General features: G+C 42.1%; 1 protein-coding gene and 1 long non-coding RNA gene across 4 annotated transcripts in view; both read right to left on the reverse strand.

The window, feature by feature from the left end:
* LPAR1 (lysophosphatidic acid receptor 1) overlaps positions 1-27,283 on the reverse strand; it is a 136,774-nt gene that overhangs the window by 24,023 nt on the left and 85,468 nt on the right. For all 3 annotated transcript variants that reach the window (XM_036022044.1, XM_036022043.1, XM_028520110.2), the window contains exon 3: positions 26,007-26,754. In XM_036022044.1, coding sequence (XP_035877937.1) covers positions 26,007-26,754 — 748 coding nt within the window. The remainder of the gene's footprint in view (positions 1-26,006; positions 26,755-27,283) is intronic.
* Positions 468-25,994, reverse strand: LOC118499770. The gene is made up of 3 exons (XR_004902303.1): positions 25,610-25,994; positions 12,909-12,912; positions 468-480 (listed from the first exon to the last, which is right to left on the reverse strand). It is a non-coding gene; the product is annotated as an uncharacterized LOC118499770 (long non-coding RNA).

Here is a 27,283-nt window from a genome sequence, read left to right on the forward strand (position 1 = left end):
CCTCTATATCTGTTCTTGGGAAATAAGTAGTCAGTGTGTTTTCTTTCTTATTTTTTCCCTTTTAGCTCATTTTAAGAATATTTTCCATTTAAAGTAGGAACTAAAGTACTAATAATTTTAAATCTCTAAGAATATTTAGTAAGATGCTTTAAATATTTTTATTTTAATTATTTAAAAATATTGTAATATTTTAAAATGATTTTACAATGATTTATTAACACAAAATATTAACAAACAATTGTTGAGGTGGATATGTTTACTATTAAAATACCTTAGTTATGATAATTTACTCTTAATTACTAAAGTTTTAAAATAGGAATCCCCTATGTAAAGTAATGGCTTATCACAAAATATCTTTGAAAGAAACCCAAAGGGAAATAAACAGTAGAAAAATAACCGAAGAGTCTAAAGACATTTTAGTAACTGCATTGGATAGAACACTCCAGTCTCTCAGGGAGAGACTCACTGGGTAGTGGAACACTATGGAGAAATGCCTTCTCCTCTACAGACCAGAAACTCCCTGACAGGGGCACAACTTCCCAGAAAGCCTTGTGAATCCAGGGGCAGCTCCACAGGGTGCCGGGAAGACCTCGCAGGAGAAAAGGCAGGCGTGCCCAGCATCCTTTCGGGAGAGCAGTGTGCTCCACACACAGGAAGAGTTCAATGGGACTTCCAGTTTGCACTTCAGAAGGGACAAGAGAACTACAGACCAGACCCCAAAGGTGGCGAAGATTTGTATGATCCTGACCCCTTTTGTACCTTCTCTCTATACTTCCATTTCCTTCGGTTTCTCTGCTGATATTGGAATGATACGCTCAAAAATACACAAAAGGTCTGCGCCCTTGTACACAGGACAGCGAGAAAGCAGAAAGGCTGGGGAGACACCATCTGGGTCTAAAGAAAACCTCAGAGGCAGAAAACCCCAAGTGGGAGAGGAAGTGGACAGAGATGAAAAGCAATCCAGGTCACGGAGGACTGTGGAAGGGAGAACGGAAAGCACAAAAGCAATGCAGAAACAGAACAGTTAAATCGCAGCCTTTGGATACTTAATAAGAGAGCACGGAAAGAAAAACACAGCTTCTTTCCACCCACACCCTACTCTTGACCACCCATATGGCCAAGCCTCTTCTCTGTGACCCCTCTCCCCCACGAAGGTGACTACAGCTTCATGCCGCAGAACCTTGGAACTTAGAAACATAACCACTGCCAAGAATCTCCCTCCCTCAAAGGCGGTCCTGACTTCTTTGTAGGTACAAATGTCTGATCCCAGACGCAGAGATAGAACATAAAACTTTGAAAAGAGAAAACTATTGTCTCTTAATGACAGTTGACCAGAGAGAGAGAGAGAGAGAGAGAGAGTGAATAGAGGTCAATGACCTTTTTGTGATTGCAGAGTTTTAACTATTTTTACTTCTAAAAGCAAAGAAATGAGAGGAAAGATGAAATAAGCTTCTTCTTTCACTATAAAGCCCATTTCAGACATTTGACATTCAGAAAGCACTAAATTTTTTTAATGGAGCTAGTGTGTAAATATTCAGGCTCTTATCAACTATAGAAACTGCCAGAGTCTAAATTTGAACCTAATTTAGATAACATTAAAATAGTATATTAAAATATAGGCATATGTCTCTTGCTAAAGATAATGTCTCAGCATCACAGTTTTTTCATTACTCAGAGATTGCATCCAAAGAGAAGGGTTAGAGATTCTAATCTAAATGTCACCAGCATACTCAGCTCTTCGTTCTTCACCCTTGAGATGAGAAGGGCCTGCTAATCTTGCGGGTCTTGGGATGGCCCCTGTAAGTAAAAGGGCTGAGCTCAACTAGACCGAGCAACGGGACGAACCTGGGGAAGTCACATTTTCCACCTCAGGAAGGTCTGGCACAGGAACGAGGCAAGGCAATCAACCGGCACTGAACAAGGATCCACAGCAAACGTTTGGCATTTGTATGAAGTAGGATCAGTTGTTCTGTTTCCCAGATGAGGTCCCTAAAGTGGAATTCAATTGACTTGTGACACTACCACTCAAATTGAGTTCCATGTTCAAATCTAGATATTCCATTGTATTCCTAGACCTAGAAATTCATCTGGCATATAAGAGACTGACCTTCCTTCCTTCCTTCCTTCCTTCCTTCCTTCTTTCCTTCCTTCCTGGAAACAGTCTTGAACTATCTGATTCAAATGGGTTTTTCAACTAGACCATGCCACAAGGAAAATACAGACCTTCAGAGCAGCCATTATTACATTACTCACAGGTCTGCAAAGGTAGTATTTACCACAATTACAAGCCTGTCCTAGAGCCAAATCAGAAATGTTCATCCTCCTAAGAGAAATGAACATCAGCACCAGCTTATTACTGCACGGACACACACATGTGTGTACACACACACAAACTTGATTCTAGGTCTCTAAGTCCAAGTTTCGCAAAAGTAGTAATGTAAGGTATTTTATATATTGAAAGTTAGTATATCTATATTTAGCTTTGGATATTATAAACCCATGTCAGAACCAGACTAGACCAGCAGATAAGCGCATGATAGGCCCGAGGAACAATAGCCCACTTTGGAAGGGATATGTAATGTAGGGGAATTATGGGAAATGAGTCTGAAGAACAGGCTGCAATACATTGTCGGAAGGGTAAGTGACAGGTTTCAGCTCTCCTTAGGCAGTGGAGATCCATTTGAATTACTAATTATGAAGATCAAAGAGGCTATTTTATAGAACACAGAGGAAAGGTGAGATGCTAAAAGTAGAGACAATAGCTAAGAAGTTCGATTCGGTACCTGCTTTATCCCTCTACAGGAGGCTGGCTATTATTAGGTTGTATAAGAAGATATGTCCAAGCTTGAAGAGTATCACGGCCCTTTATCTTCGGCAGCAGGTGAGGGGCAAAAAGGAGAAGTTCCCACTGCCTTTCCCCCTTGGTTCTTTCCCACAAAGGATGCCAAAAGGCACCTTTTCCCCGGGGAAAGCACGCTCCATACCCACGAACTCACAAACTCCCATGCTGTGCCCAATTTGTATCATTACTTTCCTTTCTCTTCCCTGCTGACTCCCTGACTTTCAAACTGCTTTGTCATGGAGTACACAGATGTCTTTAACGTGTTTCTACTAAACATTTGAAACAATCGTGGTTCTGGGAAAGTAACTCACGGTTTCCTTCTTCCCAGACTGAGCCTCACCAAAGGAGGCAGGGCTCTCGTGCTCACACGAAAGACGCCTGACACACTGCGCACGCACGCACGCAGAAGACTTCTCTCCCTCTTTCCACTTCCTTCCCTCATTAAAGGCTCAGAAAAGGATTGCTTCATTTTGTTCGCTGACATGCTGCCTCTGTGTTTCACTTCTCCTTAAAAAGGAATGTTCGACCTCTTCAGACGAAGTGCTGTCTCGTCCTTGAAAACGGAGTCTGTCCTCGGTTCCGACCACCTGGACTGCACAGGGGCGTGAGCGCAACAACAGACCTCACCAGGGAAGGGTGAGAGTCTGAATTCGGGGATTGGAATGGTGAGGCCCCTCTGCACAAAGTGCAGTGATGTGCAGCGCACAGCTCATGTGTCTGGGACACAGACACTGTCCGCAGGAGACTTGAAGTTGTTTTTCAACCCTCTGTATGGCTGTACTCTTAAACAGGTCTGTTTAGGATCTCATAGGTTTTCTTCACCTTTCCTTTTTTTTAAAAAAAAAGTTTTTATTCATTTATTTTTAGAGAGAGAAGGGAGGGAGAGAGAGAGAGAGAGAGAGAGAGAGAGAGATACATCAATGTGCGGTTGCTGGGGGCCATGGCCTGCAACCCAGGCATGTGCCCTGACTGGGAATCGAACCTGTGATGCTTTGTTTCGCAGCCCATGCTCAATCCACTGAGCTATGCCAGACAAGGCCATCATTCCTTTTAAAAAATTATATTTATTGCTATTTTAGGATCATGAGAATAATAAATAATGTTGAACATTTGAAAAATGAATGGAAAGCATAATTCCATGATGCATGGAAATGCATAATTCCATGTTTGAAATCAAACCCATGAACATTTTATAATGTGTGTACATGTACACATATACATGCTACCGCATAAGTACATCTTTGTACAAATTTTTCCTTAGAATCAATTCCTTGAAGTACGCAGACATAAAAGGATATGATCAGTTTAAACTCTTTAGATGAATATTTTTACTTATTTTTCTATGCTTATTATCATAAATTAGGAAAGACTAACTGACTTTCCTGAGAAGAAAAATTGAGTAAGTTTGTTTTTGTATCTCCCTACCTACTTCTGAGTATCTATCAATATAATTTAATAAGTTATCAAATTATCAATTTTCAAACCATGGTAACAATGCGAATGGCCAAAATAAAGCAAACAGGTAAGTGGAATAATACAATCCTGCGGTAAAACATTAGGCTGATTAAGTGCTGAGGGTACAGGAAGCAGTATCGAGTATGACATCATCACAACACGGCTGTCCGTATTCACACGCACGCATGCACACAACAGCCAGCTTCTGCTGGGGCTTTGCCACACGCCGTGAGCTCATCAGATATATTTTCTCATGCAGTTCTTACAATAACCTTATGAAACAGGCAGGTCTACTATCCTTGTTGTACAAATGAGGAAACTGCGGTTCAGAGAGCTCAGGAAGCTTTTCTGGGCAACACAGCTGACGAACGGCAGAGCTGAGATGCAAATCCAGACCTGGGAGCCTCCGGGAGACGTCGCTGTGAGTCACAAGGCTACGCAGCCACGGCAAACAGCGCGCTGCATGGAAATGTGTGACCGTGATGGTGGCCAAACGCAGGGTGGCTTGTGCGTTCTTACTGAACTGTTTCTGGACATTATAAAACACTGACAGTAGATGTGACTTACTTTGATGATCAGGAACATATTAGTGAATAGTTGATGACTATCACATGCCACCTCTGTGACTCAGAGCCACAAGGCCTCGATCCCTTGCCCTGGAAGACAGTCATCACTATTACAAGGAGGTCCTTTGCTTGGCCGTGGGTGCTCCTTTTCCTCTCCCTGCAGCCTCCTGACGAGGTCGGTGTCTTTTTCAGCTCCTCGGGTTTTCTCTAAGAGTGTTAATTACACGCTCCCCACCTCCTTCCCCCACCAATAAATAAATAAATAAATAAATAAATAAATAAATCCACAGCTTCAGGCATTCCATACTTAACCAGAAATTTAAAAATAACAGGGTCCAGATGTTAGCAGGAAATGTGGCAAACTGCATAATTCATTCTTCTAAATGCACTGAGATAAAGATTCTTAGAAGCTGTTGGGAGAACATATAGCAGATTTCCTAGTGCTCTGTCTGTGCATTTTTTAAATACTATAACAACTTCATAGCTGAAAGACAAAAGATTTTTTTCTTTGAAAAATCCAAGATATGGAACATGAAATAAAAATTTTCAGTGTCTTAAACTTTTGGGGCACAGGGCCACACGTCTCAAAAAGACTGAGAAACACTCTGCTAAACTGCATTCTAGGGGGAGCCCATCAGCGTATCAGAAATTCGAGCCTCGCAGAAATGCTTTCACTGAACCACACTTGGGCAGCAGGCCACCAGCCCCTGGGAAGAAATGACCTTACGGGACACAGTACTGCGTGTGCTGAACGTTTGGGGTTGTTCGGGACATCACGGTGTGGCCAGTGTGGCCATCAAGGATGAAGACACATAGACGAAATGTCGCTTTGGGCTCAGGACTCGGAGACTGTTTCTCCTGATCTCACCTCATGGCCACCAAACCAAGAAATGTAATTGTATTTACATCTGCACTCACTGCTAGAAAGTGCATCTTTACGTGACTCCATGTCACTTTCTTACATTGACTCTTTCCTTTCCCTCCTTTTTCTTGCTCATTGTTAATCCAACTTTGTTCTCTGAACTGTATGCATCTTTTAAAGCTGCCTTAAATCCTTCTTTTACACAAGGTTCAGTATAAATAAACACAGGCACATACTCTGCACAGGGCTGTAAAAACTATGTAGGTAATTCTGCTATTTGGACACGAAAACCACCAACATGAATGCAACCAGCATGTCTCTTAGAAACCAAAAAGGAGAAAACAAGTTTTCACTGCTATTTGAGCAGTGAGGTCCAAACTTCTAAGGTCCGTCACCCTCAGGCCATTCAGCAGACGCTCAGATGACAACCTGGCCCCAACACACTTGCTGGCTTATCTGCAGGGTCACAATGACACCACAATTATGTGTTTCTGTGCCACTGTGCTCAGGAAGTAAGCGGTGGAGGGTATAAGACTTCTAGCTGTCCTACCAAAGGCATGGTTGGGTCAGACATGCGGCATTTCGAGAACAGAGTGGGTGGAGAAAGTGCAAGTGAGCGAACAAGTCAAGAGGTAGAATCAGAACACAACAATGTCTCAGCAGCCAGTGGAAGAGAAAAAAACTCAAGAAGGGAGTGTTACATGGTACATTCTTTAAGGAAAGACAAATATGTCTGGGGCAAACTATTTAAAAATAATAAATGTGGATTTAAATACATAATATTCCATCCTTTAGTCTTCCATCTAATAACATTGTTTTTTTTTTTAAATGGTGCTTTGCAAAAGCTACCTTTTTTTCCCAACTGTACTCAAAACACATGGTACATCCATCGAAGGGCATGTGCGAAGGTAAACCTCTCCTTATGTGTAGAAAGAACCTGTAACTTGCCTCTGACAAACAGAGCATGGCAATAATTACAGGACACCATTCCCTGGGGTGGGTTCTGTTACAGAGCAAAGGTAAAGGAATTTTGCAGATACAATTAAATTAACTTGAAATCACTTTTTTATTTTTCAATTATAGTTAACTTATATTAGTTTCAGGTGTACACCTCGGTGATTAGAATTACCTAACCTTTTAAATGAGCACAACAAATCTGGCACTCCTCTGACACCATACATAGTTATTAGGATATTACTGACTATATTCCCCATGCTGTACTTTACACCCCCATGACCACTCTGTAACCACTGATTTATACTTTTAATCCCCTCATCTTTTTCACCCATGCCCCTACCTCCATCCCATCTGGCAACTGTAAAATATGTTCTCTGTACCTATGAATGTTTCTGTTCTGCTTGTTTATTTTGTTTTTGGATTCCATTATTGATAGATATGTATCTATTTCCATTTTACTGTTCAAATTTTTATCTCATTTTTCTCCTCTTCTTCCTCCCCCTTTTCCTCCCCTTTTCCCCCCTTCTTCCTCCTCTTCTTCTTCCTCTTTATCTCCTTCTCCTTCTTCTTCTTGAAGACCCTTTAACATTTCATATAATACTGGTTTGGTGATGATGAACTCCTTCAGCTTTTTCTTGTCTGGGAAGCTCTTTATCTATCCTTCAAATCTAAATGATAGTTTTGCTGGGTAGAATAATCTTGGTTGCGAGTCTTGCTTTTTATCACTTTGAATATTTCTTTCCAATCCCTTCTGGCCTGCAAAGTTTCTATTGAGAAATCAGCTGTCTTATGGGAGCTCCCTTGTAGATAACTAACTGCTTTTCTCTTGCTGGTTCTCTCTTTGTCTTTAACCTTTTGCATTTTAAGTATGATGTGTCCTGGTGTGGGCCTCTTGGGGTTCATCTTGTCTATTTTATTCACCATGTTAGGGAAGTTTTCTGTCATTTTTTTTCCAAATAGGTTTTCAATTTCTTGCTCTCTCTTTTCTCCTCCTAAGTTGACTATATATTGATCAAAAAAAGATTATCTTGGGTCAGTTGTACCTAGTCAAGTAAGCTCTTTTAAAATAATTCCAGAGGTCAGAGAGTGGGAGGCACAGATATTTATTCCCTCTCTCTCCCTGAGCCCCTCCCCCACTGCCTCCATTGCTGAGCCTGAAGAAGCAAGGTGGTAAGCCATGAGTGCTACCACCATAAGGAAATAAATTCTGCCAACCACCTGAAAGATCTTGGAGGCAGATTCTTCCCCAGTGTGGGCTTCAGATGAGCGTGTAGCCCAGCTGGCCCAATGACTTCAGCCTGGTAAGGCCTGAACAGAGAACCAAGGAGTGCCGGGAATTCTGACCTACAGAACTGTATGATAGTAAATGAATGTTTTGTCCCTAAGTTTGTGGTAATCCACTATGCAGCACAGAAAACTAATATAGACAGTCAACTTGTATGGCAATCACCTTATAATATTGACCACACAGGAAAAAATGGAATGGAAACTTCAGACTCCTTCTTTTCAAGACTTTCTATCATGTACCTTTTTGTAGTATTAATGCTTATTTTCAAACCACTTTATTGACACTCTTCTTAATATCTTGCATCATATTTACACAAGATCTCCCACATTAAATATTACAGATTCATAAACTAAAGCTGCTGCCCCATATCCACGGTGCCCGGCTGGAGAGCCACCGCACAGTGTCCTTGCAAGGATTCGGTGCTCTTCACCCAAAGAAGCTGGCCTCCAGCAGCCCAGAAAATGTTGAGCCTGGCCAGTCCGTGACTTCCACAATTTTCTAATCAGCCGGAGAAACTAGCTACATCTTGAGGCTGTTGCAGTGACTCAGCACACTCAAGTCAATGCCTTCAGCCCCAAAGCTGCAAGACCATTTGCTCTCCCCTCACTTGCCATTTGGGCAGGAAAACCACCAAACGAGCACGGGACGGCGAACTTCCTACAGACCTGAAAGAAGGAGCCAAGGTTTCATTTCCATTTTAACACTGAGGTCAAAACATCATCTAAGGCCAGCCTCTTCGGCTGAGACTGGGTTCCATAGCAGCATGTGCTCTGCTGTGTGGAAAATGATCCCCCGATGATATATTTCCAGGCCACTGTGCCCAGAAAGTGGTTAGACAGCAATGGCTCCAGCATGGGTAACAGGGTTAGGCCTGTGAACATTTGGGGAAAAAAAAAAAGAGAGAGAATGGGGGAAGGGAAAGTTTGTCTCTCTTTACAGAATTTTTCTGTCGCCCAGAAACTGAACTTAAACATTCTTGTATTAACGTTTTTTGAGTGATGAACACAATGTTTTTGATATGCAATTCAAAGGCCACCAAGCATTTTCTCTTTTAAAATTATTTCTGACAAAGCATTGGTCATTTTTTTCAAAGTGTTGTGATTCTTATACACCAATGAAAAGTACTATAATATTTAAGTGTGCTGGATACAGCCAAAATAGCAAATGTTCATGGCTTACAAAAATCAGAGAGAGAAACAATTATCTTCCCTTTCCTTCCTCCTTTGTTTTCAACTTTTGAAATATTAAAGGCAGCAACAGAGCAAGTAAGGGGCAAAGAAAATACCAATTCTCACTTTTTTCCTTTCCTTTCTTTCCGACTACCTCCTTTCCCACCTTCCTCTTTCATTTTAACTTTTAAAATATTAAATGGTAGCAGTGTAGCAAGTATGGAGCCGTAACACTCAAATTACAAATCCTGGGTTGGGGTACAGGTTCCTGCAAACACTGTGTCATCTTCAGCAATTTATAGGATCTCCTCAGCCTCAGTTTTATCATCTCTAAAATGGGGAAGCTATCTGCGTGGTCATACCTACACAATACATAGACCTGTACTGAAAATCCTAAGAGATTCTATATGTCAATGGAAGTACCTTAGTATATAAGGTACTAAGGTACTATATTTGGTTTATAGTATATAAACCAATGTTATATAAAGGTTAAGCACTTATTTATTTTAATACTGATGTTTTCACTCATAAACTGGCAAAGACAGATGCTAAATTCTAAAGGTGACTGGTGTGTTACTTTATTTCTGACAAAAATAAAAATATTTGACTGTAAATTTCATAGTTGCTTTCAGAACAAACGGAAAAATAGCGTAAGTGTTTTAGTCACATGTATTCATGTCAGGCATTATGCGAAGGGGCACCCCTTTCAATTACACTTCGTTTCATTTTCTCATTTGATTCTCACACGAAGGAAGACCTATGATTACCTCCATTTTGAAGAGGAGGAATCTGAAGTTTCAGGAAACTTAGCAGTAAGTGGTAACCCTGGGATATCAAAGCAAGTAGTCTAGTCCAGAGCCCACAATTAACTACGCGACTGCTTCAGATCCTTTTCTGGGTCGACATCCAAGAAAAGCAGCAGTGAGCTGTGGTCTGGGCAAGTCTTTGTTGCTCTAAGGCAAAGAGGGCCCCTCGTGAGCTGGGAGGTCCGGTGTGGAGGGCATGCCCAGCCACGCTGCGGGGACACCTCCCCAGATCGACACCCAAAGATAAACCACACCCCTGGCATACCACTTAGGCAGCCTACAGTGGAAGCGGTGCTCCCTGTAAGTCCTGTAAGAGGAGAGCACCAGGACGGACCCACAGCCAGCCGCCAAAGCAAGTCAGGGCCTCCAGGGCTCTCCCTAGGTCTGCAAAGGTCTGGGAGCAGAACAGACACTGCTGCCCCTGATGGAGACCAGGCCGAGAATGGCCCTGGGCAAAGGGGAAGGAAACTAGATAATAAAAACTAAGAAATCAATAAGAACAGGAGTCAGGAAACAAGAAGAGTCAACTAGGCAGAAGAAAACAAAACGAAACCGCAGTGAAGCCAGAAACCAGGAATGCAGAAGGGCCCCGGTCCTCAAACTGGGGGCCCTGAGCCCCGCTGGGGCTCCACAGTGATCTTAAAAGAACATTGCTGAATTTTACAGTTGAGGGGAACAGTGACACACAGCATCTGTCGGACGCCATGTGACCTACTAGCACAGGGTAGTTCACAGTTTCAACGTTAGATGGCGTTACGTGCCTTCCGATGACGTCATGTGCTGGCAAGGTTGCAATGGTGGAAACTCAAGTATTGCGTAAAACTCAGTGTGGATCAGGGATGAGGAGAGCAGCGTCCCATCTGATTCCAAGTTTTGAGAAGTTGTGCTCTGCCCAACAGGCATACACATTCCTCAATCACTGCTGTTAAGGATTAGATAAAAATAGCCCTGATCAGTGTCGCTCAGTTGGTGAGGCCATCATCCCGCAAATTGAAAGGTTGCTGGTTCGATTCCCACTCAGGCACATGCCTGGGGTGTGGGTTTGGTCCCCCGTCAGGGCTCATATGAGAGGCAACTGATTGATGTTTCTCTTTCACATCAACATTTCTCACTCATATGGATGTTTCTCTCTCTTTAAAAAAAAGATTTTATTTATTTATTTTTAGAGAGGGGAAGGCAGGGAGAAAGAGAGAAAGAGAAACATCAATGTGTGGCTGTTTCCCACACAGCCCCCACTGGGGACCTGGCCCACAACCCAGGCATGTGCCTTAGACTAGGATTTGAACCAGCGAGGATTGAGCCACACCAGCCAGGGCTTGATGTTTCTCTTCCTCCCTTTCTATCTGCCTTCCCCCCTCTCTAGTATATGTAAATATATAATACATATATATTTAAAGTATATATAAAGTATATATGCACACACACAAAAGTATTTCTCACAATGTATGTGTTTTTGCTTTGATGAAGTGGTTCCTAATTTATTAGGACCCATGTACTTGTTAAGTTGCTTTAACTGCTTAACAAGTGAAACTGTTAGGTATTTCCTTTGTCCTTAAAGGTACCGTGAAAAAAAAATGATGGAGACAATAAGGGCACCGAGAAATCATGGGGACCTCTGCATTAGTGATTCAAATTGTCTAGGGAAGACAGAAAAGGTCTCAGACGTGAGTTCTGTGTACCTGTGTTCAGAGTGAATTTCAGATCCTTTGACGTGGAACCAGCCTCCAGTCCAGGAAAAACCTGTCCCACCGAGTTTGGGAAGCGAGGTGGGTCCTAATCCTTCTGGCCTGCCCCTTCTTCTCACAATATAATGAAAATCTAGCACAATGCAGATTAATCCAGGACTTTAGTTCTCAACATGGCAATATGATCATTCAATAAAAACACCATGCATGTATTATGCAATAGTGTCTACCAAGTATTTACATGCCTGTTATCTTACATCTTACGTAATCACTTGAGGTTTTACTGTCTCTGCCCGGCCCTGCCCCTCATGACACAGACAAGGAAGCAGAAGCTTGGAGCAACCGAATACCTTGCCCGCTCTGACTGCTGGTATGCGGCGGGGCCGGGGTTAGAATCCAGGCAGTTGGCACATCAGAGGTGAAACTGTTACCTCCTGTGCTATACTGTTCAGCCGTTCGGCATTTAGGTTTCTAAAGAAATAAATATACATTAGATCTTTACATGGAACAAAATACTTCAAATAGCACATATATTCAAAGGGAACTAAATGCATTTCTATTTTTGTTTATTCTTAGTCTCAGATCCTGGGAGAGTTTCCACCTCTTTTCTAGGTTTGCCAAAGTCTATCCTCATGAATAAATGTAATGTAAATGGTTACAAAATGCACCATTAAGAGGAAAAAAAGCCATCCAATATTGACATGAATGTAACTAAATATTCTCATTCCCTTGTGGTGAGAGTATAAATTGGAACAAACTTTCTGAAGAATATTAAACATAAGTAATCAAAATTCAGAGAGTCTCAGTGAGGAAAGTAAAGATTCATGTGAGATGATATTTATCTCAGTGTTATTTGTAATAGCAGAGAGGGGAGGGAGAGAGAGAGACAGAGCAAGAACGACCGAACCTAGGTGCCCAGTGAGTGTATAATACTCCATCATTTGGATGTGCTGCATTGGGTTTCCTCTCTAACCTCGCCTTCCCTTCCCTTTCTCTCCTCATCCTCTCCCTTGCAAAGCAGGTGTACAAACACGCACACATGGGGTCGATCCCAGGCCCTCAGCCACTGTTCAAGTGGCGCCAATAATGTGTCCATTTTGAAAAAGGTAAACAATAGACATTGGAAATGAGCAAGGGCAGGTTTCATGCCATGTAATTTAAACCAAAGCCAGACACTCCTATCGCTGTCACTCTCAAGCTTTGTGTGACTGAAGTAGAGATGCCTGGAGGCCAACACAAAGGTTCTGCTTCCGCAGGTCTGGGCTGGGGCCCAGGAACCAGGCTGTGTAAGGAGCATCCCAGGTGACTCAGATGTGGGTGGTCCTCGGACCACACTTGGGGAAACACTGGAGTAGTGAAGCCCTTTCTGGTACAGATGAGAAAGTCGTTGTAGAGGTTAAGGGCATGGCCCAAAGTCACTGCAAACAGTAAGCGGCAAATCAGGAACTGGAATACAGTTGACGTCTTCCCAACCACGCTCCATCGCGTTTCTTGCTTAGCATTCCAGACTTTTTTTGTTGTTGTTACTACTTTAGGAACAGCAACTACGAAAACAGTTATAGCTTACATTTATGTGACACTTCCTATAAAAACAGCTTTCACAATCATTATCATATATGATCTTCATAAATTATATTATCTAGATTTGGAACTGAAATTCAGAGAGATTAAGATTCTTGCTTCAGATTTTGTATTATATATATTTAGGGCAAAGTCGTAGGACTTAATGAGTCTTGATGACTAGCAGGCACTCAGATATTAACATAATTATCCTTCTTATTTTTTTTAGAAACTCTCATAACCATAAATATTGACTCAGGAAAAGTTAAAGTTGGTAGATAAAATTAATTTCCAGTAAAATTAACAGTCAAACTGTACATAGTAGAACTCTTTCCATATTAACTCCCCAAATACTTTTGATAAAATTTAGCTATAAAATAAGGCCAAGGAGAGTAAATGTGAGAGGAAAAATGAAAGCACACAATGGTAAACACTTTGTTACAATTGGACATGCGCAGAACAAAAACTAATGGATATAGTAAGTGTTCATTTTATAACCTATATGAAGGCATTTGATTCCCATAAAAATTTCAGTTAAATTAAATATGAAAACAAATGTAGCAAACTAGAAATGTTTTCATGGTGTTACATATTAAATTGTTGAAAGGACTAAAGCAGATACTTTCTCAACAAAAACTGAATGTTACTCCCGAGTTATATTAATATATATATTAATATATAGCTATAGTCATAAAGATACTACATAATGTTTTCAAAGGTTAATCAAAACAATGGGTCAAAATATCCCATAGCCAAAAAAACTACATAGTAATAAAGCCACACACAACATGATTAAGTTATAAGTCAACAATTTCTGAGGGGCAACACATTGAACATGTAATGTAATAGCAGTAAATCATTTATAATGCAATGTATTATAGAGAGATCAATACATATAAATGAATTTCCTAATTCTGTTTCTAATTTTTTCTGTTTCTGCTTCTAGTACCTTTTAAATTTATGCATACTTTAAAAGCGGCTGAACCAATTCAAAGTGAACTAAAGAAATTTCATTATAAAATTATGTCCATCTTATCTTAGCAATAGCAATATAATAATTTATAGTACAGTTAAACTCACTATTCAAATTTGGTTTCTACAGCATTCTCTTCCATTCTAGACAAGTTGTTACTACATATTGGTACTTGTTAATATCCTCGAGTATAGGCCAGGTGCCTTAGAAAGTGTTTTTTAATAAAAACATTTTTACTCTCCCCCCAAGACATTAGAATTTGCCAGATTAAACAGAGCTAGTGCTCGAATCTCTGCAACTGTTGTTTATTTGATCATTCTATATGTGCTCTGTAGGCTGTCCAAATACAACCTCTCCCGCTTTCCTCCAGACACCCAGCTCCTCGATTTACAGCTCAGCTTTTCCTTCTGGGCCCGAGCAATGTATGAAGAAGCATTCCTGGGCCCCACGTGCTCAGCAAGGTTAGTAAAGCAAATCCCCCGGCATTACACGGTGAATCACTCGCTGGCTACAGCAACAACGCGTCACCTTTTCACTGCAGTCTCCTGCGCAGATCCTGCAAGGCTGGGCTCCTAAGAGCTAGCTTCTCTCTCACCAAAGAAAGCGAGTAACTCCAGCAAATGAACTCATGCCTGCCACATGAAGAGAAGCTTTCTCCAGGGCAGAAATGCCCATTTAGAATGAACTCATGGAAAACCCTCCTTAAAACGCAGTGCCCTTTGTGTGGACAAAAGTCAACTAGGGCAGGATAAATAGGTGAAGCCATGAATTTCCAGGCTCCCGATGCCAGGTTAAACCCCGCTCCTTCAAAAAGACCCTGTTCCTGCTGCGTCACCCTGCTAGCATGCCGTATTTGCTTTGGATCATTACAACAACCCCTCTATTGGTGGAGGCGGCCTGCCAGCGTTTAAGTAAAGCCATGACCACACTCAGTCTAGACACTATCATCTTCACTAAAACACATGAATAAAAAGTAGCTTCTCAGAGGCATGGGCTCTGGTTTAGTCCTCAAAAAAAAAAAAAAAATCACAGGCAGAAACACAAGAAAAAAACCCTTTGTTTATACTGAAAAACAGATTTCATTAAGATGTTTTCAAAGATCACCACAAAGAATTTGTAGGAGATAATTCAGTTTTCAACTGGAGGTATACAATATTATCTGTTCATAAGCACACTTAATTTCTGAGAAACAAATATAAGATTCTATAAACCAGATATGTCCCTTTATTTATTTCTTTCCAAACAACTCAAAATTAAAGTCAGAAATATTAATTAAGTGAAACTCCTCAAGCACTTAAATTCACCTCCAGGATATTATGAAAACCTGTAAGACAAAGAGGAAAATCTGTATACAGAAAGTTGGTTGTCATCTAAAGTGCTTAATTGACATTAATGCCATGTGTGTTGGGGTTGCCAGATAAAACACATGATGCCCAGTTAACTTTGATTTTCAGATAAAAAAGGAATATTTCTGTTAGTGTAGTTACATCCCATGCAATTATTTTTATTTGCTAAATTTGGCAATTTGCATGTGTGTATGTGTGCTTGTCATATGTGTGTGTGTCAACATTTCCTGGCAATGACATTTCAATGATATGCACTGTCACTAGAGACCCTTTCTCACTTTCCACAGGATGCTAATTTGCATATGAGGAAATTCATCGCTTCCGTGATAGGTCAGTAACCATTCAGATTCGTTTATTTTATAGCCAATTCAATGATGTGAATCTGTGAACCATGGTCAGTTAAAACAAAAAGTGAACATATATACCAGTGTAAAAGGCAGCAAAAATGTTATAAGCACAGTATCACCTTAAAATTATACAAGTCTTCCCTCCCACTCCCAGCAATTTACATGAGATATGCAAGGGAGTCACTGCTGTATCTAAGTGGCACGTTAATTGCAATATAAAGATGCGATTGTGTATTGAATTCAATTCAGAGTGCAAAGAGAACCTAATAGAAATAACTCCTTTGCCTGGGCTGACACAGCCAACTCCTACCCATCGTCTTAGATGACACTTCATCATGAAGTCTTCCTGACACTGTCCAGACAGAAGAGGACACTCCTGCAGCACCGCGCACACTTTATTCACCACATCGTATTGTATTTATTCATTTAAATTATCAATCACGATCTACTAAAATGAGAATTCCTTCAGAGCAGGGTCCATATTTATGCTGATCATTGCATCCCTCCTCCTTAACAGAGGGCCTAGTAGATATTCCATACCTGTTTGTTGGCAAAATGACTACTATTAACAAGGTCACACTGGAGCTTAGCCTAAAAAATGTCCTCAACAGGCAAGATGTGGAACTACCTTATAACTACTTTATAACAAATATTTCTTTAAATGAGACTCATTATTAAATCACATTGAATCTCAGGCTATACAGGTATAGTTCTGTTGTTACTAGAGAACCTGTAAAACTCCATCCAGAATAAAAGATATATTTCATTTATTCATTCAAAGAATGTCTAGCGTTTGCTAAGTGCTGGGCCTTGTTCCAGGTGCTGGAAAGTAAGACAAAGCCCAGCGATCAGGCAATGTCCATAAGGTGCTCGAAGAGATTCAGGAAGTAGCAGCGAGAGGTCAGAAGAGGAGTTAAATGTCCTTTTCCTCCCAGGTGAACAGTGACGAAGCCCAGAAAGAAGGAGTCACTGGTGGCCACACTGTGCAGATGGGACCAGATAGACAACAACAACAAAGTCTCATGACCCATCCATTTGCCCTTTCTTCCATCTTTGCCAGAAATGGCCCTTCGCTGCGGATCAAAAGGAAAGAGATGAGGCCCCAGATGGTAACCAGGCCGCTGTCTAGCTGAGCCTAAGCCTTGCAGGTCCATCTGAAGGGGCCGATGACCCTTTCTGATACATACTGACCAAGTGGCCTGTGGCATTTTAATGATCGACACCATTTTTTAATCGTCTCCGGGGAGTGACCAGGCCCCAAATGCCATTTCTTGTGGCGCTCACAGGAATTTTCAGACATGGGGCTGAGGCTCAACAAACAAGGTGTCAGCAACCCTGCAGCGTAGATATAGTTTTGGAAAAGCAAAGGCCAGTCAGAAGACAATTCACAGCCTGTTATTAGAGGCAACGGCTGCTAAAACACAATAGTGCTTGTGTACCATGTTGCAGAAATGAAGCACCATCTCCACCATCAAACTCCCTGTTTATGCATGCTGGCGTGGGGGGGAGTGTGGGTGTGTCAGAAAGAGGAAGAGGAAGAAAGAAGTGGGGAGCAAATGTACATGCAGATAAGACCTAATAGTAGTAATAATGCTGGCTACCGCTGGGCGTTTTACATTAGCCAGATCGCGTGCCAAGTGTGGTTTACATGAATCAGCCTGTCTAATGTTCACCGCTGCTGGGTGGGAAAGGTCCCACTATCTTTACTTTATTAATTCTGAAACTGAGACTCAGCAGAGAGCTTAAGTCATGAACGCTTAAGTCATGGTTATGAAACTCCTGAATAAGGAGTCAGAGTTCAAATTCTAAGCTCTCGAGCCCTAAGCAACCGTGATTCCCAGCAATCACCACGTTCATTCAAGGCATCTTTGCATCTCTTAGAACCTTTACCCATAAAGACAAATGACCACACAACACATAATGAAAACAACAGGAATCTCCTCTAGACAAGGTCTGAATCCCTCTCACCAGGCCCAGACTAAGAAAGAGCTTCGTGTTCTAGCAGCTCTGCCCACACCTCAAAAATAACTCAGTTAGGTTAAGGTGGTATTTTTGGTTTTTTGTTTGTTTTAAAGCTTCTGTTGAGTAAAAATATTTGAATAAAGTTGAGTAACAAAAGGTTTAAAGAGCTGGCATGTGAAGCTTGTTCTCTCTCTTGACCGGGGCCCAAGCTCTGGGGTCCGGGCAGCCCCCTGGGTCTTCTGCAGCGTCTCTCCTGACCACACCCACGGGGCCACGCCAGCGCTGGCCGAACAGTCAGAGCTTTCATGAATGCGCTCTCAGGTTCTTCCTCAAAGAGGCCTTCAGTGAGAATCCACAGGGACCTGAGGAGACTTGGGGGAGCTTTGGTTCCTCTTCAGATGGACAGGATATGCAGCTGGTCACTTGTGGCCAGGGAATAAGCAAGTCTTGTGTCCACTCCCTTCCCCTAGCAACAGGGCCACTGGGAAACCTTCTCTTCCTGTCTCATGGCTCTCTGCTGGGGACTAAAGCAAAAATTTCATTTCTTTGAGACTATCCCCTGTATATGTGCCACTCCTTGACCAGGGGATGTGCATGTAATGCTAATTATTAAAGAAGCTGATGGGAAGAAAAACAGTAGTTCTTTGCTTTTATTCCAACTCCACTTATGTTTTCCACGAGAAAAATCTACAAGGCTGATCCACAGTAGCTATGCCCTGATCATTTGATTCACAGAGTAATAAATTGAACTCTCAATAATCTTAAAAATCAAACTGGCCAACTTCGTCCTGTGGACAAAGAGACAGAGAAACTAACGCAGAGCGAAAGTAGGTACCCAGAATCACCCCGTTACTGGCAGAGTCGGGAGCAGATCCCAGATACATTCTGCCTCAGTGAGCACAAATGAGAAACACACACACACACACACACACACACACTGGGTAAAACATAAACTTAATGAAACACCAAGGTAATGAAACACAAATACAACACTGTTAAGAAAGCTGATAGGATGCTAACGTGAGTACGCACTCCATAATGTGCAAGTAAGTCAGTTCCCAGTGAATTTTGTCAAAGATTCATTACAAAGAGTTGGTTATAATGAGGGTAAGTTCAAGGGGACCCTTTCTGTGGGTGCCAGGTAGGTGACAGCCAGTGTTTACACCTGACCCTGGCTAGTCGCATCGATACATACTCGTGCTCACAAGGAAGAAAACGATGCAAGTGTGGATGGGACTGAACAAGGGGAGTGTGTGGGCAGGAAGAACAGCCCATCCTGGAAGTGAGCAAACCTGGATCTTGGTTTGGGCCACCGATGAACTACATGTCGCAAGTGACTTGGAAACTTGAATGAGATGGTGTGCTTTTTAAGTACTCCTTCAGCTCTCATTCTAAATCTAGACAGACCCTTGCTTTAAAAAAGAAGAAAAGCTCTTCTTTACCATCTTCACACAGTGGAAGAAGTGCAGGGTTGAGCTCTGTACTTCAAATGCCAAAAGAAAACACAGAAAGAATGTGAATAAACAAACGGAGACAGCAGAGCCCGCAAGGAGGGCAGCACACGATCTGGGCTGATGAAACCATCCTTGGTTTATGCCCGTTTTCCCAGTGTCCCTCCCACTTAAGGCCTGTTTTCCCTAATAAAAGTGTGTCCATTCGGATGATAAATTATATCATTACATCATCATGATAGGGTCAGCCCTGTAAGAAATTGGCTTTCTTTATCTCGGGGAACCCTTTAGCATCTCCGATCATCTGCAGACAAAAGGCCAGGCTCGTTAGTACGTTGTGAAGACGTTGATCTCTCCCATCAAAACACCATCGGACATACCTACCGTCTGCTAATCACACCTGACTGCTGTCAGTTCCAAAACACCCTGGCTCCCGCGAGTGCTCAGCTTCTCCTGCACCTCCACACCACGGATGGCAAGGTCCTCCACGGTGATCCAGCCTAAGCTCAGTTTTGCCTCCTCTGGGAGGTCCTCCCTTCCCGCCACTCAGGACTACTCTGCCCATCCTTCCTCTATCCCACGGACCTCACTGTTCCACAGCTCTTTCCTAGTCGCCTCTCCTACTCTGTAAGCTCTGGAAAGAATGGAGTTTATCTTACTCATTTGTATCCCTTAGCACACAATTCACACTCAACAACATGTTCAATGAATTAAAGAGAGAAGTACATAAGAGATGTACTAGCACAATATTGGCCGAATTATGTTACATTAGAGTCAACAAGAAGACGGTGGGCGGAAACTCACCTGGCCCCACCCCTATTATTATCATCAGTAACGGTCTCTTGTGTGGCGTACACAAGGTCATGGCCTACCACAATCCTACCGCTGAACTCCAGTTCTGCTGCTTACAGAAGCGCTCTTGGACGAGTTACACACCCTGTCTTAACTCAGTTCCTTCAGAATGACGGCTTCCCTTGGTGCAACATTATAAACAAGGTATGAACAACAGTGCCCAGTACTGACCCTGGCACAGAGAACGTAGGTAGTAAGGGGCACTTTAGCTTCCGCGGTGACACTTCCAGTCAGAACAGATCGCCCTAGAAAACCAGTGTCTCCTTCTTCTTCCACAGAAGGATAGGGCCCACCTGGACTTTTGGTGCTCGGAGTCCCTCCCTCTGTCGCCAGAGCTCAGATGCAAAAACCTCAATGCTATAACCATTATTTTCCCCTTCCAAATGTTGGCTTTCCTCCTTTCTAATTATCCCCAACAGAAGTGTCATCCCAAGGAACAGAGTGGGAAAGGCCAGGACTTACAAGTTGAGACAGACTGTGGTCAAATAAGGAAGAACTTTTTGACTGCCACTCTGATTCAACTGTGTACCCAACGCAGAAAGAATTCTTGGTAAAATGTCAAGTGGGGAGAACTCAAGCCCAGGGAAGGATTACATGACTTCATGCTGGGACAATAAACCCTCAAATTAACTATACCTGTAACAAAACACTCACTCAATCACCAGCCGTCAGTTAAGGGGCGGCCGCAGCCAGCAGTGGAAAAGGGCTGAGAAGACGCATCACCAGCGTCATCGCTGGAAACAGAGGGAGGAAAGGAATGCTCTCTTAAAGCCTTCTCCTACCCCAGGGAACAAAGGGCAGGCAGTGAGCAGGGTCAACAGAAACAAATGGGGTCGCAAAGTTTCAATTTAATAGCAAGACACTGTTCAAACTTCAGAACAAAACCCAGCATGCGCCAATAATGGTTTTTATTATAGAGATAGCGGATGGGATGAAGCCGGAAAACTCTTGGGCTCTGGGACCTAGAGTGTCTGAGTGAGCCCCGGCTCCTGTACTCACTGAGCTGTGTGACCTCGCACAAGTTACCGAACTTCTCGGTACCCAAGTTCTCAGCTCTGAAAGATGAGGGTAACAAATAGATAACAGTGCCTGTGTGTGACCGGGCTGTTATTTACACATACTAATTTCTGTGGTAGAACAGGGCTGGGCAAATGATGAATGCTACATCGGGTCTGACAAATAAAAATATGAAGATCCAGTACTCACTCAAAAGCAGCGTATATATAACCTGGGGTTAAAAAATAGTTACCGGTATTGTCATCATCAATCTCAAAGGTGCCTTTGTTTGATGGTGACTCCTGGGAATTTGACTTGTTGACCAAGGAATCCTTTTCCTGGTCATGAGGACTAATGGCCTAAAACCCAGAGGTCACTTTGATGAGGGGAAACGGAAACTGAAGGTTTCCTACACAGACTGTAATCATCCCCCTAATAAATGAAAGTAAGATAAATATATTATTTATTGAACATCCATGTGGCCAGTCACTTTGCAAGCTGTTGTATTTTGATGGGGAGGTAACGTGGAGAGAATGCACAACCCATCATTAACATCCCTGCCTATTGCCACGAAGCTGGTCATCTGACAGGGAAGATAGATGTTAAAAATCAAACGTAAAACAACAACAAAAAAAACCCCAAAACATTGTCAATTAACTAATTTACAATAAGAAGGGCTTCAAGACTAGAATTCTTGTTCCTACAAGACCAACCCATCTCCTTCATGCAACTGCGACCACACAGAATTCAAGCAGCGGAGTGCCTTGTACGAAGGGTATTAGGCCACCTGGGCAAGTGTCTGCTTGGGATTGTGAATTCCCTATTCTAAGCCTTCTCACCCCTCTCATTCTCCCAGCATTGCTGCTTTTCTCAAAGAGGCTACAGTCCAGGCCCTGGCCAGTCAGTTCAGTTGGTCAGGGTGTCATCTCAAAATGCCACGGTTGAGAGTTCGATCCTCAGTCAGGGCACATACAGGAAACAACCAATGAATGCGTAAACAAGTGTAACAGCAAAGAGATGTTTCTCTCTCTCTTTCAAATCAATAAAAATAAAAATAAAAATTTAAAGGCTACCACCCACTTATTTAATTTATCTGTCCTATATTACAGTCACATCTACACATTGTCTCACCAAATTTCTTCACCTGTTACCCTGACTGAAGTTTTCCATGAGCTAAAACTCTTTCCATTACATATCTATGGAAATAATGCCATTTTTTCCAGAGGTTAAAAAATATCAAACCTGTGTTTGATCTCTGTAGAGTCTGTAAGTTTCAACCTCAGAGGGCAATGTGATTTCTGCTATTTTCTTGCTTAGGGTTGGTGTGCTGGGATGGAAAGGGCATTTCGAGCAGATATACTGCATAATTTTCCTGTTCCAGCTTTCTCATTTGTAATGCAGAAATGGAAACACAGTGTTTTGCCATGTATAATGCACACCTACGCTTTTGTGTGCATTACACACGGGATTATTATGCCCATGGCAGAGAATCATTATACCCATTGTATAATATGCATCCTTATTTTTCCCCTCAAAAATCTGGGCCAGAAGTGCACATTACACAGCAAAACACAGTACACTGAGACTGTTGCCTCACAAGCCCTCAAGATAGTTCTCATTTGACCCGCAAAGCAACCCAATGAGACACAAAGGTTAATTTATATGAGTCATTAAGCAAACTTCATACTGGAATTTTGTAGGCACTATACAAAGGTCAAAATCAAAACAAGAACTTGGCAGGTTCATACTCCAAGTTCAGTAATCCTTTCCTGCTAGCTGATCTACAAACTGCAAGCAGCAGCAATTGAGGTATAATAGAAAAAGTATCCTTTATAAGATGTGTTTCATCCATATCATGGAAAACATGTCCTTTTGGCTCGGGTATGCTCAAGGTTTTTGGTGATAATTAAACATAGAGGGAAACCATTTTTGTGGTTCTGCTAAGCTTTGTTGGATGGAATGAGATAACTGCATACTTGAGGGGCCGGGGTCCCCAGTGGGAATATTATCTAAGGGTCCAGTTAGTTACAGACAGGGCTTTAGCTGTGTCAGCAATGCAAGGTCTCGTCCTTATCCTTCAGATCTACATGAGGGTCCCAGTGAGGGGACCCAGACAGGACCTCCAGGATGCACTTGCCCAATTCAAAATAAGTGAGACCAATGCCTCGCCCAGAGTGCTAGTTTACTCAGTGGTAATTGGGGCTGCCTCTCCTTCCAGTGACTGAATGAGTGTCGTTCATGTCGCTCCCAGAGTTTCAGAGATGCCACACGATCAAGCCCAGGTTACATTCATTCAACGCTGCCCTCTAAACCGGAGCAAAGAGCATTATAGGAACTTTCCACTGAATTTCCATGGGGAACATGGAAATGCTCAGAGATATTTTTGAAAACATGATCAAACATTATTCTGAATATAGTCTGTGGAGAAAATGTAATTCAATAGGGGAGTTATTTAAACAAATTCTCACAGGGTGAACTCTGAAAAGAGGCACTCTGAACTCCAAAAGAAATGTTCTGTGTGTGTCCTTTCCCTGGGTAAATCTCAGGGGTCAGAGGAGGCCCTGAAACTCAGATGCTCTTTAATTTTCTGAGTGCTTAAATGAAGAAATAAATATAGTCCTCCCGATTGTTGCCATGCATTTTTACATCCAGGGAAACCAATAGCTACTTACAGGCAAAAGTTATTTGAGTGCACATAAAAGAATAAAAACCTTGGACCCAAAAAGGACCACAGCAAGACACATCATAATTAAAATGCCAAAGATTAGAAGATAAAGAGAGAATCTTCAAAGCAGCAAGAGGAAGGAGACAGTTACCTACAAAGGAGTTCCTGTAAAACTATCAGCTGATTTCTCAAAAGAAACCTAACAGGCAAGAAGGGGCTGGAAAGAAGTGTTCAAAGGTCATGAAAGGCAAGGGCCTACATCTAAGAATATTCTATCCAGCAAAGCTATCATTTAGAATGGATAGGCAGATGAAGTGCTTCCCAGATAAGGTCAAGTTAAAGGAGTTCATCATCACCAAGCCCTTATTATATGAAATGTTGAAGGGACTTATCTAAGAAAAAGAAGATCAAAACCATGAATATTAAAATGACAACAAACTCACAGCTATCAACAACTGAACCTAAAAAACAAACTAAGCAAACAACTAGAACAGGAACAGAATCATAGATATGGAAATCATTTGCATGATAATCAGTTGGGAGGGGGAAGGAGGAAAGTGGGGAAAAGGTATAAGAATTTAGAAGCATAATTGGTAGGAACAAAACAGACAGAGCGGGGGTAAGAATAGTAAGGAAATGGAGAAACCAAAGACCTTACATGCATGACCCATAGACAGAACTAAGTATGGGGGAACGCTGGAAGGAATGGGGGTACCAGGCGGATGGGGGTAAATGGGGGGAAATTGAGACAACTGTAATAACATAATCAATAAAAATACTTAAAAAATATAAAAACTGGCTCTTCACCTTAACATATAAATTGACTTCTACTACAGAAAACTGATAGATAAAACATAAGTTTTCATATAGATAACTATCACAGAATGCTATTAATCTGAAACCATTTTGTATAGTAAATCTATACAAAACTTGAAATACGAACCTACATGTATATAGAAACAATTACAGAATGTGAAGCATGACTTATTTAGAAATAGGCTCATAAAAAATATATCGTTATTAACATAAAAAACACTTTCTATCTGAAAATCTATAATAGAGACCAGAAGGCAAAAATTCCACAACTGCGTTGTAAGAAACCCTGCCATAACAAACAAGCGCTGGCAAGGGCGTGGGGAAAAGGGGGCCCTCGTGCTGGGTGGTGGGGATGCCAGCTGCTGCAGCCACTACAGAAACAGTACGGCGTATCCTCAAACTAAACATGGAACTGCAGTATGACCCAGGTATCCCACTTCTGAGAATATATCCAAAGAAACCCAGAACACTGATTTGAAAGAATATACACATCCCTGTGTTCATTGCAGCGTTATTCACAATAGCAAAGATTTGAAAGCAGCCCAAGCCCCCATCCAGATGATAAAGAAGCTGTGGTACATTTGTACAATGCAGTACTACTCAGCCATAAAAAAGAAAGAAAGCTCGCCCTTTGCAATAGCATGGATGGACCTGGAGAGTATTACGCTGAGTGAAATAAGCCACTCAAAAAAGACAAGTACCATGTTTTCTCTTATATGTGGAATGTAATGAACAACACAAACAAAATAGGAACAGACTCATGGATATCAAGAGTAGACTGCTAGCTGTAGAGGGGAGGGGGTTGGGGGCTGGGTGAAAAAAGTGAAGGGATTAAGCAAAAAAAAACTAAAAACAAAAAAACTCATGCATACAGACAACAGTATGGTGATTACCAGAGGGAAAGGGGGGAGGGGGGAGGGGAGGGGAAGGGGAGGGGGGGGGGGAGGAGAAGGGGGGGGAGGAGGGGGAATAAATGGTGATGAAGGAGACTTGACTTCGGGTAACGAGCACATAATATAACACACAGGTGATGCATTATGGAATTGTACACCTGAAACCTATGTCATTTTATTATGCAATGTCACACCAATAAATTTTTTTAAAAGAAAACCTGTCAAAAGCTGGAATTTTTAATAGTTGATAGCCAAACTCATCAGTGATGTTGTTCATGTCATATGTACACACACCTTGAGACACATATTCCCCCAAAGCCATTTCTATAACTACAGAAGGACTGGCATGCTGACGTCACCACAGAGATTTGCTAAAAACTACTCCGTCCCTTCCCAATTCCTACATATATGCTGTTGAATCTTCTTATTGTTGTTTGTCACTATCATAAACTAATGCAGTTTGTATTAAGACACTGAGACTCTGTAAAGTAAGTAACAACGAAGACAAAGCTTACCGAGCACAATGACCACCGTCTTCAGAAGACTCATCATGGTGTCACGATTCCGCCGGGGGCCAGAACTATGCCGAGACATTCTCATAGTCCTCTGGCGAACATAGCCAAAAATATGAGCATAGAGAACCACCATGACGACAAAGGTCACCAGGTTGAAAATGGCCCAGAAGACTAAGTAAGAGTCACTGTAGAGGGGCGCCATGTTGGAACAATTTTCAATATCACAGATGCAATTCCAGCCCACACTGGGTATGGCACCCATGACAATGGCCATGGTCCAGATGACCACGATCACCACCACCACCCTCCGGTTGCTCATCCGTGTGTGGAGCTGCATGCGAAAAACTGTAATGTGCCTCTCGATGGCAATAGCCAGTAAATTGGCCACAGATGCCGTCAGGCTGGTGTCAATGAGGCCCTGACGAAGGAGCCACGTGCTGACAGTCAGTCTCCGAGTATTGGGTCCTGTGTTGAACATCAGGTAGAAGTAGGCCAACCCAGCGAAGAAGTCCGCAGCCGCCAGATTAGCCATTAAGTAATAAATAGGGAAATGGAAGCGGCGGTTGACATAGATTGCCACCATGACCAGGAGGTTGGCCAGCATGATGAAGATACAGACGGTGATTCCAAGTCCCATGACCAGCTTGCTGACTGTGTTCCATTCTGTAGCAAGGTGCTTCCCACTCCGGTTGTAAAAGAAGGCAATGGACTCGTTGTGGAAGCACTGTTGTTCATTCATGGCTGTGAACTAGGGGAGAAAGGGAGAAACATGAAAACAGAAGAAAAAAGAAACCACAAATCCAAATTTAAAGATGTGTAGATAGCACGAGAGTTCTAGAGTAAATGTGGGCCCCCGAAAAAGCAAAGAATTTGAAAATCTGACCCTGCATAATGTGCTATGATTATGCTGAAACCTCAAGGTTTCTCACTGTGTTACTGCCCTCGAGATTCTCAAGATTAAAGACAGTTGGAGTCAAATGAATGACAAGGTCTGTACTTGGCGGTTGCACATCATTGAAGTCTGCTAGAAAAGCCACATGGCCCAGAAATCGTGCTTAAAATACACGAGAAAGATGAGAATTCTGCAGGGCACTGAAATTGCAATATTTACTAGAGTGAAATTGACTTTGGCCTGTTATTTAGGGGACCTGTAAACACAGTTGGTTTATAGATAGGGTATGATTGCCCTATTATTCAGCATTTCTGTTCTCACATAGAATGTCCCATCTGTGACAGACAAGTCCCCACCAGGGCCATCAGTCTCAGCATTTCAAAGA

The sequence above is a fragment of the Phyllostomus discolor genome, chromosome 3, assembly GCF_004126475.2.
Source record: "Phyllostomus discolor isolate MPI-MPIP mPhyDis1 chromosome 3, mPhyDis1.pri.v3, whole genome shotgun sequence".
NCBI lineage: Eukaryota > Metazoa > Chordata > Mammalia > Chiroptera > Phyllostomidae > Phyllostomus > Phyllostomus discolor.